Source organism: Sebastes umbrosus, chromosome 17, assembly GCF_015220745.1.
Source record: "Sebastes umbrosus isolate fSebUmb1 chromosome 17, fSebUmb1.pri, whole genome shotgun sequence".
Taxonomy (NCBI): Eukaryota; Metazoa; Chordata; class Actinopteri; order Perciformes; family Sebastidae; genus Sebastes; species Sebastes umbrosus.
Window position 1 is genome coordinate 19,754,179 of NC_051285.1, and position 12,561 is coordinate 19,766,739.

At 41.4% G+C, this 12,561-nt stretch overlaps 1 protein-coding gene across 1 annotated transcript; it reads left to right on the plus strand.

Moving 5' to 3' along the window:
* The first annotated feature begins 4,380 nt into the window (after positions 1 to 4,380).
* On the plus strand, positions 4,381 to 9,165 carry cnga2b (cyclic nucleotide gated channel subunit alpha 2b). Its single transcript, XM_037747824.1, has 6 exons — positions 4,381 to 4,663; positions 4,779 to 4,889; positions 5,723 to 5,899; positions 6,473 to 6,580; positions 6,714 to 6,820; positions 7,436 to 9,165. The coding sequence occupies exons 1-6, from the start codon at positions 4,563 to 4,565 to the stop codon at positions 8,833 to 8,835; spliced, it is 2,004 nt and encodes a 667-aa protein (XP_037603752.1). The 5' UTR covers positions 4,381 to 4,562; the 3' UTR covers positions 8,836 to 9,165.
* Positions 9,166 to 12,561: the final 3,396 nt, after the last annotated feature.

A 12,561-nucleotide genomic window follows, 5' to 3' on the forward strand; every position in this document is an offset into this window, starting at 1 on the left:
GACAGAGCGGTGGCGGTGGTCTCTCTGGTAACAGTGGTACAGTGACCGGAGGAGCACTGAAGGTTGAGTCCCAACTTGCCGAAGCTTTGAATATTCACTGTTGATTACTACTGAAGCTCCTGAGCTCTGCTTTTTCACTTTCCCCACCACTGGGGACACCACTTTGACCCTGATCAAAAGACCCTTTAATGTCCAAGTAAAAACAGACAAAGTGACCTAAATTAATTAAAAATACAAAACTACTTCTTTGCCCATCAGTTGTGTCAATATGTACGCATTAAATTAGTTACAATATTTACAACACAAACTCAAATTCCCTGAAAGAAAGATTATCTGAATATAAGTGATATTAATGTAATGAACATAGTAGGCTAAATCTTCCTAACAGTAGTTAACAAGTTAACAATGACATAAGTAACCCATCAGTCATAAGCAAAAAAAATAAACTGTCTAATGTCAAAATCCTCCCTCAGTCTATGAGGCATTTTAAATTACATTTCTGTTACAACTTGAATATCATGAGACTAATAACTTCTGAAATCTAACACACATTTACGACAAACACTGTTTATTCCTAAATGAGAAAGAATATAAAATAATGTGTAGATGCTTTTCTTTTAATAAATGCCCATTTGGAAACAAGTCCTCATACATTTCATGGGGTAAAGTGCTCTTATTATATTTTCTGCACAACAGAAATAGTTGGATAAAAGTAAATAAGATAAATACTGTGTCACATCAATGTAGCGTCATTAGAGCATCTGCTCAGGCTAGTAAAGTCATGATACTCCCATAAACAACATATTTTGCACTCTTGCTTTTGAAGGTCTCTTATCATGCCCATTTTCAGGTTCATACTTGTATTTTGTGTTTCTACTAGAACATGTTTACATGCTGTAATGGTAAAAAAATAAATATTATTTTCCTCATACGGTCTGCCTGAATATACCTGTATTCACCCTCGGTCTGGAACGCTCTGTTGTAGTGCATTTCAATGGAATTGCAATGGAATTACGTTGCTAGGCAACAGTACTTCCTGTCAGCTGATGTTATTCACATACGCTGCAACCTGAAATAAACTAGGGCACATTTAGAATGTTTACGTTTAAAATTGTGATCTAAATATTGTACATTTGTGACATCACAAAATTACGAAAATCCTGACGGCTTTTTTCAAACGCACAGTTTCTGAATACGGGCTGTGTGTATTTCTTGTTGAGCATTTCGATACTTTCACAGTATTTATACAGCACTTAAACCTGCTTTATAATATAAAAGACATGAAAATCTAATTTTTTACAATATGGGACCCTTAAGTAAAATTGTTTTGAATTTGAGATTGAAAAAACAATCTCACCATGAGGCCCATGTTAGCTGGTCTGGGTCAACTGCTGTTTCTAAGACCAAGTATTCATTTTAATCTCAATTCTTAAACCAACATAGATGAGAAGTCCTTAAAGCGCTCAGAAAATATTATAGACTGCTACAACTCCATCTTCTGCTCTTTTTGATTTATGTCTACATTTAAGACACATGTCGATCTAATAATGGAAGATATCGTCCTACCAACTTCTTTAACATCACCTTTATGATCTGAGCTTTTACCTCATTTTCTTTTTACTGCTGCCCGCTTCTCCTTTCTCTTATCTCTCGTTACTGCCCTTGCGCTTTTATATTCTTCCCTCTTTTTCATCATAAAACACAGCAGTTGTTTTAAATAGCACCTCATAAAAATATATACATTTACTGTTGTTTGTGTTTCCTCTCCCTGCTGCTTTTAGATGCATGGCTGTTAGGTCCCAAGAGAAAATGCACTATAATGCATTATAATGAGAGATTTCTGTTGACACATTTGATCTGTCTGATTTTCTTCACAGTCCATCAACAATCTCGCAGTACAACAGGGGATAGCGGAGGCAGATTGTAGTTTACTGTTCACTGGCCTGAATCTCAGTCCGATGTAAAGTCCTCTGGGCTCGGCTCCCTGATGGGTTTCTCAGTAAGTCTCCCATTTTCTAAGGGTCTGATTAAAGCTGTCAGGCTCTGTCAGAGTGATGAGGAGGCTGTCTCCTGTGGCCTTCATCATCTGGATTTTCAAGCTCCATTTGCATCAAGGAGTGTGTCACAAACACCTGAGACCATTACAACATCAAAAGATTAATTAAAAATCCAAACACTTCCCTGAAATAAGCAATTTTTTTTTCATCAATTATGTGTCATTTATTTAAATTGTATCAACAAGGTTAGAGGAGAGAGGGAAATGCAGATCAGACAACAACCAGTCCAAGTTTCATATCAAACTGGAAATAAAAAATGAAAAAATGAAGACCAGAACAAAAGAATATATTAAGGAAATGTGATGTAAATAGTCTGTTACACAAAATATCAAGCCAACATTGGTGGAAGAAGTTTATTCAGATACTTTATTCAAAGGTGCTCTATACGATATCCAGAGCATTAATATAGCAGCAAACAACTGTTTGCAATGTAAAGATATAGAGGAGTAATGTCTACCTGAGCAGAGAATGAAGTTACTCTCCCCTCTCTGTGCTTTGTTGACATATCCGGGAGGCCCCGCTTGCTTTTAGTGCATGTTCGTGCATGTAAGCGTGCCCCACTGGCTAGCTCATGGCCCCCGCTCTGCACTGCTCTTATACAACGGTTACCGCTGATAACACCGTCCCGACAGGAGTATAAAGTAACATAAATTGGAAATAATCAAGTGAAGTACAAGTAGCTCAAAATTGTAAAGAACTTAAATGTACTTACTGGTAGTTACTTTCCACCACTGCGAGACAATATTTTAGGTGAAAACTTAAATAAACAGTAAATTAAGTAAATAGGCTAATAATATGCACATGATTTTGCCAATATGTCAATGCACTTGTTTTTAAGAAAATGTCAAGTAAACAGCCTAACATAAAACATTATATAAGAAATTATCAATATTATCAATATGATTCATAAAGAGAGCTGAACACCAAACACAACACATGAGATAACAACCTGTTGACCTGTCTGCTTGCTTTGTGCTGTTTCTCACTATTCTCCAGTGTATGAGACGTGCAGAGGAAAGGCACTGTCAGGAGGTTTTCCCAGAAGACCCCTCATGTTAAGCTCTTAAACATTCAAAGATTTCCCAGAATCCCCGCCCTGCTTCTCCCATCCTGCCAGCCTCCTCCTGCTTATCCACGGCCCAGCCGAGGATCAGGTGGACCATGTGTTGGTGCTTCTGAGGGGAACACACTTCAAGAGGAGGCTCGCAGAAAGAGCTGCAAGAGCAGGACTTGTGATTGTTTTTTAAGAAGTGTTGGATGCAGTTTGATTTTTCCTCTCATAACATCCACTGTAGGCACCGAGGATGGGAGAGCTGCCCTGGGTGTGTCCGTGTGAAGTCACCATGAGGATTTTATTGGAGTAACTGAAGGAAAATAAAGGTAAGACTAAAGATGTGTGTGAACTGATAGATTTTTTCCATGACTTTCTTTTTCTCTTTTGCTAATTTGTTGAGAATACAATTTAATGACAAATAATTTCATTTTTTCAATATTGTTTGAGTTAAAAAAAAATGTTTCGCTGCGGGTTGCCAGTAAATCAAAGAGAATCTCTATCTCATAATTTATTAAATAAATTGTATTCATGATAAATAATATTTCTATGTAATGGTAAAACAAAAGAAGAGTAAATTCCCTGAAAGAAAAGCTCCATTTAAAAGCAACTAAATATTTATTCATTTTTCATTTATTATTGGCAGCTATATTCTGCATATATGTTAAATGGTTTGCTAGTTGTTACATTAGCAATTTGTTGGAAATAATTATATAATCGGTGTCAAATTATACAATGATCTTTCTAAGAAACCTTGTATGAAATTATTGGGAAATAATTCAGAAATGATGGAGCTTTGGAGTTTGTCTCTTTGCAGTTGAATTAGCACTTTTTAAACCCAGCAGCTGCTACCCTGCGGTTATGTCACATACATGACACACTTTGCTTTCAGCCAGCAGCACCCTGGTTTCATACATGATGCTGCTCCTGAGGGAGAGCAGCTGATTGGCTCGCCGAGCCTCAGAGCTTCAGGCGACTGTGTGTGTGTTTTTGTCCTTAATGATCCACCAATTAGTCACACAATGGTAACAGTCGACTAATCACCTCTTCATATGTCTGAGGGTGAAAAGCTGTCACTGCCCTTATGTTCTGGGGTGGGTGATGCCACTGTTTGTGGATGGAAGTGGATTTTAGGATCACCTCCACCACCTTAAAATAAAGCATCATCAGTATCATGCAGTTTCTTTCTCTTGTAGCTGCTCCCGTCACCACAGCAACCAGCTGCTGTGTGACGGGCCAGGTGAGGGAGTGTGGCAGACAGTCCCAGTCGTCCCCCTCTCCCTTGACTATAATCTGTCATACGCACCATAAACACTCCCTCAGAAAAAAAACTCTCCTCTGCTGCCACAGTGTCACTGCAGGAGAAGTCAACTAAACACATGCTCAACACTGCCAGTCACATATAGAGTAGATGGCTGTAACATGAGTGTTGGTCCACACCTGCAGGTCTGAAGATGACGGGCCAGGTGGCTGAGAGGAATCGGTCGCCACACAATCTGTCAGTGAAGACCACCTTGGAGGAGGAGATCGAGAGAGCCGAGAGTATTCTCAGCAGGTGAGGAGGACAAACTATTGAATCATGTCTTATGGTGCATTTGTCTCATTTCATGTGATGTGCAAAAAGATAATAAAAGCCTAATGTGTGGTTTCTGTCGTGTTTTCCCTCCTAGGGTGCCATCTGTGTGCGATGACACATCCTCAGAGCTACAAAGAGTCGCTGCTCTCGACCCTCTCGGACGCAACTCCATAAGTTCTTTTCAAAGGACCGGAGCCCTCTCAAGGTAAAGCTATACAACAACCCAGCTTTGGCACGTCAGCCTCCTTCACAGAGCTTTTAGAAACTGACTGAAGGTGAAAGCTCTTTTTATTCATTTATTTGTATATTTTTTTATAACAGCCCATGACTCAGACAGAGTTTACAGAAAGTGTTTTGTTCAAGTCTTTTTAAGGTCACACGCTGGATAAAAGAACACACACATAGTACATACTGGATTCAAGCTTACAAAGACCTTAATGACCAAAATGTCATGGTCATATTTGTCAGGTGAAACATTTTGTGTGCATGAGCATAAAACCATCCTAATCTGTCGTTGTGTAGAACTAATTCTTGATGCACTTTTAGTGGTTTCTACCCCAGAATCTTGAGGAAAAAGTGCAAACATTTGATGAAAACCAAGAAGATCAGTTGTGGTTAAAGACAATTCAAGAAAGTTTATTGCCCTGTTTGACTGATATATTTTTTCAGTTGTTTACAGAAAGATTTTAAGACTAGGTCGGGGATTAAACTATTTGAAAAAATGGAAAGATTTTACAGATAGTTATATCCAAAAACATCTCCTGGATAAGCCAGGAGAAAACTGTTCTTCTTTAAGGATGTTTAAAGCTTACTTTTTACATTTTATTGTAAGTCGCCATGGATAAAAGCATCAGCTAAATAAATGTAAACATAAATGTGTCAAATGAAATGTGATTCCTAGACCAAATGACACAAGCTAAACTGTATTGGTTTCTTAATGTGCTGCATGCTCCTTTTGTATCACTGTCATGCTTTTATTTTAATATCTTAATGCTGAGAAAGTTCTTGTTATGAGAGCTTGTATGTGTCTTGTGTCAGACTGGTGTGTCTGGTGGTGAGACTGAGGGAATGGGCACACAGGAGCCTGTTGGAGGAGGAGGAGCGACCAGACTCCTTCCTGGAGCGCTTCCGTGGCCCTGAGCTGAGAACGGCCCCCAGCCGCATCAGTAACACGCAACCAGACGCCAATGGCAACAATGCCAAAGGGATTTTTAGGTATGCCTGCCTGCCTGCCTGCCTGCCAGCCTGTCACCCTGAACCATTACTATGCACTTTGACATACACTATATGTACTGGGTGACCAGAAGAATAGAAACACCAGTACACTGTAACGCAATCCAGTACAACAGTTCTATAATAATAATACTACATTTGTACAACAAATACTGTTGAAACTAGATACACAGCCTGTTTAAGGTCACCTCTTCTGCACACAGCGTTAATGTTTAGGGTTAATTTTTCCCAGCGGTCACGACAGAGTGGCAAAAATGAAGTGTCCACTAGGTCATAAAATGTTCTGTTTAAATAAAGGTTTTAGGAAAAAGGACAGTTCAGCACTCAGAGGTGTTGATTCAACTCTATGATAGTTTTAAAGAGGACTGATTATGCTTATTTTCAAGTGCATACTTGTATTTTGGGTTTCTACTAGATCATGTTTAAATGCTTTAATGTTCAAAAAACGCTTTATTTTTCTCATACCGGCTGTGCTGCAGCACCTCTTTTCACCCTCTGTCTGAAACACTCTGTTTAATCCTGACTGTATTATTTCCAATCTCTCCATGCTTTCAGGAAAAAGTGGGAAGTGTTTGTGGTGTCCCCATCCGATAACGCCTACTACCGCTGGTTATTTGTTATCGCCATGGCGGTGCTCTACAACTGGTTCCTTGTTGTAGCGAGGTAATAACACCACAATCGTTACCTGTTGGGGCCCTGCGGCCTCCAGAGATGGATGTGATGGATGTAGTGAATGGCTGTACTGTCCACTTCTTAGGCTGGAGCAATAAATCATTTTTCCTTTTAATATTCACAGGGCATGCTTTGACAAGTTACAGGTGGGCAATTACATCTGCTGGCTGGTGTTGGACTACCTCTGTGACTTTGTGTACATAATGGACACTTTGGTCCGACTTCGCACAGGTAACCTATTTCAAAATGCAGCTTTTGGCATCAAGACACAATGCTGACACAATGCTGCCTTAAAGTGTGTGTATGTGTATATTTTTTATTTGATTATTCAAAGACATCATTTTTTGTTTGTGCAAAAATATGACAATCCTAGTGGATAATTGACTTAGTTTTGGTCACTTTCAGCCTATTAACCAATGATTCGATGACCCACTTCGACTCAGCACTTATAAAAACTGGAAAGCTATTAGCATTAGCATTCATTTTGAGTTGTGTTTATGGCTACCTGACAATTGTTAGTCTAATATTCACTCTCCTTTTAGCTACTCTCCACCAATTCCTGAGGGAAATATTGGTCTATTTAGCTGCTAAATGCAAATGCTCGTTAACTTTGTCTGTACTGTCTGTCGTTTGGTGCTCAGTAGGCTATCTTTATGAGATTTTTCACTGAAAAACAGCCACCTACAAGCAGCTGCTGGAAACAGGGTTAATGTGAGCGTCAAACTGTAAAGTTACGGGACAGAAAAACCAATACATATGAATATGAAAGATGCTAAAATGCAGAAATAAAATACAACAGTGAGCTGAGATCACTGCTCAACTGAATTTGTGCTCTTCTTGAATCAGGGTTCCTGGAACAAGGTTTGCTGGTGAAGGACCATGCCAAGCTTCGAGACAGCTACGTCCGGACGTTACAGTTCAAGCTGGACGTGGCGTCCATCCTGCCCACCGACCTAGCGTACATTGCCACCGGCATCCACACGCCGCAGCTCAGGTTCAACCGTCTGCTTCGCTTCCCGCGCATGTTTGAATTCTTCGACCGCACCGAGACGCGCACCAACTACCCCAACATCTTCCGTATTGGCAACTTGGTGCTTTACATCCTGGTCATCATCCACTGGAACGCCTGCATCTACTACGCTATATCCAATTCTTTGGGATTTGGCTCGGACACTTGGGTGTTCCCGAACATCTCCAAACCGGAGTATTCCTCCCTGACTCGGAGTTACGTCTACTGCCTGTACTGGTCAACTCTCACTCTTACTACTATCGGAGAGATGCCCGCACCTGTGCGGGATGAGGAGTACCTGTTTGTGGTCTTTGACTTTCTTGTTGGGGTGCTGATCTTTGCCACAATTGTGGGAAACGTTGGTTCCATGATTGCCAACATGAACGCCACCCGCGCCGAGTTTCAAGCCCGGATCGATGCCATCAAGCACTACATGCACTTCCGCAAAGTCAGCAAAGAACTGGAGACGCGTGTCATTAAATGGTTCGACTACCTCTGGACCAACAAGAAAGCAGTAGACGAGAAGGAGGTGCTTAAGAATTTGCCAAACAAACTGCGGGCTGAGATTGCTATTAATGTACACCTGGAGACCCTGAAGAAAGTACGCATTTTTCAAGACTGTGAGGCAGGCCTGCTGGTGGAGCTCGTGCTCAAACTACGCCCCCAGGTCTTCAGTCCAGGGGACTACATCTGCAGAAAAGGGGACATAGGGAAGGAAATGTATATCATTAAAGAGGGGAAGCTGGCTGTGGTGGCTGAGGACGGGGTCACGCAGTACGCTCTCCTCACCGCCGGCAGCTGCTTCGGGGAAATCAGCATCCTGAATATAAAAGGTAGCAAAATGGGAAATCGTCGGACTGCCAACATTCGCAGCTTGGGTTACTCCGATCTCTTCTGCCTCTCTAAGGACGACTTGATGGAGGCGGTGACCGAGTATCCAAATGCTAAGACCGTGCTAGAGGAGAGGGGCCGGGAGATCCTGATGAAGGAGGGTCTGCTGGATGAAAACGCAGAGAGCGGCGGCCTGCACAAAGAGGACACAGAGGAGAAGGTGGAGAGGCTGGAGTCCTCCCTGGACACCCTCCAGACCCGCTTTGCACGTCTGCTCGACGAGTACAAACACACTCAGCAGCGGCTGAAGCAGCGCATCACTCTGCTGGAGCGGCAGCTGAATCAAACGGACTGTGGCGCAGATGCGAACGATGACGTGGGTGCAGATGCAGTCGACGGTCAATGAAACAGACCCTGGGCCTGCTGCCCACAGAGATGGGTTCTTCACGTCAGAGTAATGTGCAAATGGAGGACAAAAAGAGCCCAACAAGACACTAACTGTCTCACTAAGGAGATTAAATCTCCTAAAAACTTTACAGACTCATTAAGAGTATAGGAAAACCTCATGACACCCAGTGTGAGAATGTTTTATCAGTTTAGCTATGTGTAAAGAGATGTCTGGATGTCAATAAACATGATAAGAAAGTGGACAACACTGCTATGCCCATGCAGTCTTTGAGTTCTTGTCTATGCCAAAACCAGTGAGTTGAATGTATGTTGAAATGGTGGCTTTAAAGGTGCAACCAATTGAAATTTCCCCCGTGTGCCAAGCGTGTAAGAACTACGGTGGCCGGTGCAAAAAACGGAAAACTGGAAAACGGGATTGACCCTATCTAGAGCCAGTGTTTGGTTTGTCCGTTCTGGGCTACTGTAGAAAAATGGTGGCTGGCTCCGTGAAGAGGACCCGCTCCGTATGTAGATATAAACGACCCCTCCCAAGGTAACGAAAACACAACGATTAGTATTTTCATGTGATTATACACTAAAGAAAACATACTTATTAACATTATATTCCATTTCTGCTAATAAATGTTACACACTGTTCCTTTAAAGTTACTTCCCAGATCAAGCTAAATCAAGGTATGGAGAACACATTACTGATGAGGAAAAAATAAAAACTAGTTCACATTAAAAACCAGCAAATTGAGTTTAAATATAATTTTTTTTCAGATTTCAAACTGAAAAGCACTGGAAATTTCTGGTTGTTGTAGTTTTTGGGTCAATTGTAAACATCTTGTGTTCGGTTGCATCAGCGGAGGGATTCAGTTCTCTGTACTTGTTATATATTATGCTCTGGCCCTGTACACCTCGTCTCTCGCTGCTCCTCCTGGGGAAAAAGTCCAAGGAGAGACGGTCGGAGGTGATTTGCTGAGTTCACATACACAAACACATTTATTTTCCAGTGTCCTTATAGGTCTGAATCAGGCATACTATGATGATACACATAACAACCTTTTGATATTTTCCTCCCTACTTTGGTCGCTGTGAGACTTTAAGGGGAGTTTGTGCATTGAAAATGACATGAAGTGACTCACTCGCAATGTGCAGCTTCTGTTTTTTCAGATGTTCAGTCTATTTTTATTTGCTGTAAATTTTACTTTTCCAGTCTTATATTAAAATCAGTAAGCCACTTTGTCTTCGTCTGCATTTAGTTGCTCCCATTTCTATCATGCAAACTCGCTCTGTGCAGCGAGCGCTGGACTGGGGATTTTCCAGTTATTCAGCTGCATTCCAGGATACAACTCAACCACATGAGCGGTGTCGATAAGCAGGGCTTGAACAATGCCTCTGTAGCAGAGCTGGCTATAATATAATGGGGCAGGAGGTAATGACTGCATAACCCCCTGCGGCCCCTGAAGGAGTGGGTGGGATCAAGTGCCATGGACAAATCTCCAGTTACTTGCCGTAGGCTGGTCAAACAGCATGGATATATATCAAGTCCTTCTATTGTATCACATTAGAAACAAATGGCAAGTACAGCTCTTTACGTGCTCAAATATGTTGTGAGCTGTACACGAAGATCTCAATCTCGTCCTAAATATAACCTTAAATGTGCTCTATTCAATATCCAGAGCACTAATATATCAGCAAACAACAATTTTCTATGTAAATATGTAGAGTAATGTCTACCTAAGTAGAGAGTGAAGTCGCTCTCCCTCTGTGTGTGTTGTAATCTGTGTTTCTCCTTGCTTTGCTGACATTGCCAGGCCGGCCTGCTTTCATTGCATGTTCCTGCATATGAGCTGCCCCAATGGCTAGCTTATGATCGTCGCTCTGCATTGCTCTCATACGGTGGTTACAGCTGATAACGCCGTCCCGACTGACGGCGCCGTTGCGGAAACGTAGCACCCACCCTCCGGCTCCCCCCCAGGTTGACACTGTTAGCTCTGTGAGCAATGTTGCGTTTGTTTTCACTGTTAGCGCTTTTAGCACTATTAGCTACAAACCGCCAGCTCAGCCGTCACCATGTTGAGAGCCATGTGGAGGCAATTGAAATGCTCCCCATCTCGCATTTGGAACCTTTAATGTGAGATTGAATATGAGATGTGAGGTTCACAGTAAACATGAGCAACAAATCAAAAGATCTAAATATGTGCTAAATTTGATTTAAAAATTAAATGTTTTTAAATATAACAAATGTTTCAAGAGCATTTCAGTGACTATAATTCAATGTATGGGTTGACTAAACTGAAATATATCATTGAAATGTGGTTGAAACAATGGTTTTATGTGGGCTAATCTTGACTAAAAATCTTTCACTTAACCAAGATACCCATAGGCGTCTTGACTCGCAAATCACGGTGTGAAGTGTGTGAAGCCCATGCGGACAGCTATTGGCTTTTTTTTGTGACAGCCGTGGCTGGCGGCATTATGTTTTTAGGTTGTCCGTACGTCCGTTTTGATGGTCAAAGATCACTGTGATCTCACATCCATCCCATTCTCATGACATCTTGGGAACACTTTGAGCAAATTTCTTCAAATTTGGCATAAATCTCCACTTGGATTCAAGAATGAACTGATAAGAATTTGGAGGTCAAAGGTCACTGTGACCTCACAAAATATGTTTTGGGCCATAACTCAAGCTAAATATGGCAATTTCACAGAAATGTCTAATAGGATAAAATGATGAAGTGATGACATTTTGGATAGTCGTGGATGTAAACTGCAACTTGACTGGTTGGCGGAGGAATACAACCGTGTGGCTGGTATTCTAGTTTAACCTTTCAACTACATCACATAAGCAGAAATGGCTGGGGTTAAATGTCAGTAGAAAAGAGACATGGGCTCACTCACTGCTCTCTATGAAGGCTCAGTCAGTTCTCATTTGAGAAGCTTCTTTCTCCATTTCAAACCTGGTTGAAAAGAGGGTCTGGACAGAGTTAACAGACAGCACATTAACATGAAACTGTAACTGAAAGGCCCTGAAAATGTTATTTTCTCAATCAGCTTCTTACTATGAGCACTGGGGTCCCACATGGACGCACTATTTCCTGTCAAAGTTAGAATAATTACAGTTATTTCCCACTAGATATTGCTGCATTTCTCTTTTTTTCCTCTGTGCTTCTCTTGTTGATTTAAAGTGGGAGGGGCTCAGTGGTGTAAAATACTTCTGTGAACCAATCAGAGTTTAGCACCATTCGACTCCGATGACAGCTGTTGAGCTGTTTAGTCACCGTCAATCAAATCTGATCAAACCACACCCACAGTCCTGATGAAGCAGATTAGCGGAGTTTTGGGGTGTTAAACTCTTGACAAATAATACATAAAGATGTTTATACCTTGATCATTTCTCATGTAGTCATGAATGTTTAATGTTTAAGAGAAAAACAGGAGGTTTAAGTGCTAATTCAGATACTAACAAAGGATATCAAAACTAATTCTGCATTACAAGCTGCTCCATCTGCACATACACTGCTGTCGACTCCATGAAAATCTCTTAACAGGTGCACTTAACTGTCCGGTACCCCCTTCCTCACTCTCACACGCACGCACGCACGCACAAAACTTTTGCCACCATATGTCATGTGTACAGGACAACTGGTGCAGAGTGTCAAAGGGCCTAATGACCAGAGACGCTACAGTGAATTAACAGGAACCATCTCTGAGCAGCCTTATGTCCCATAGGGGATGA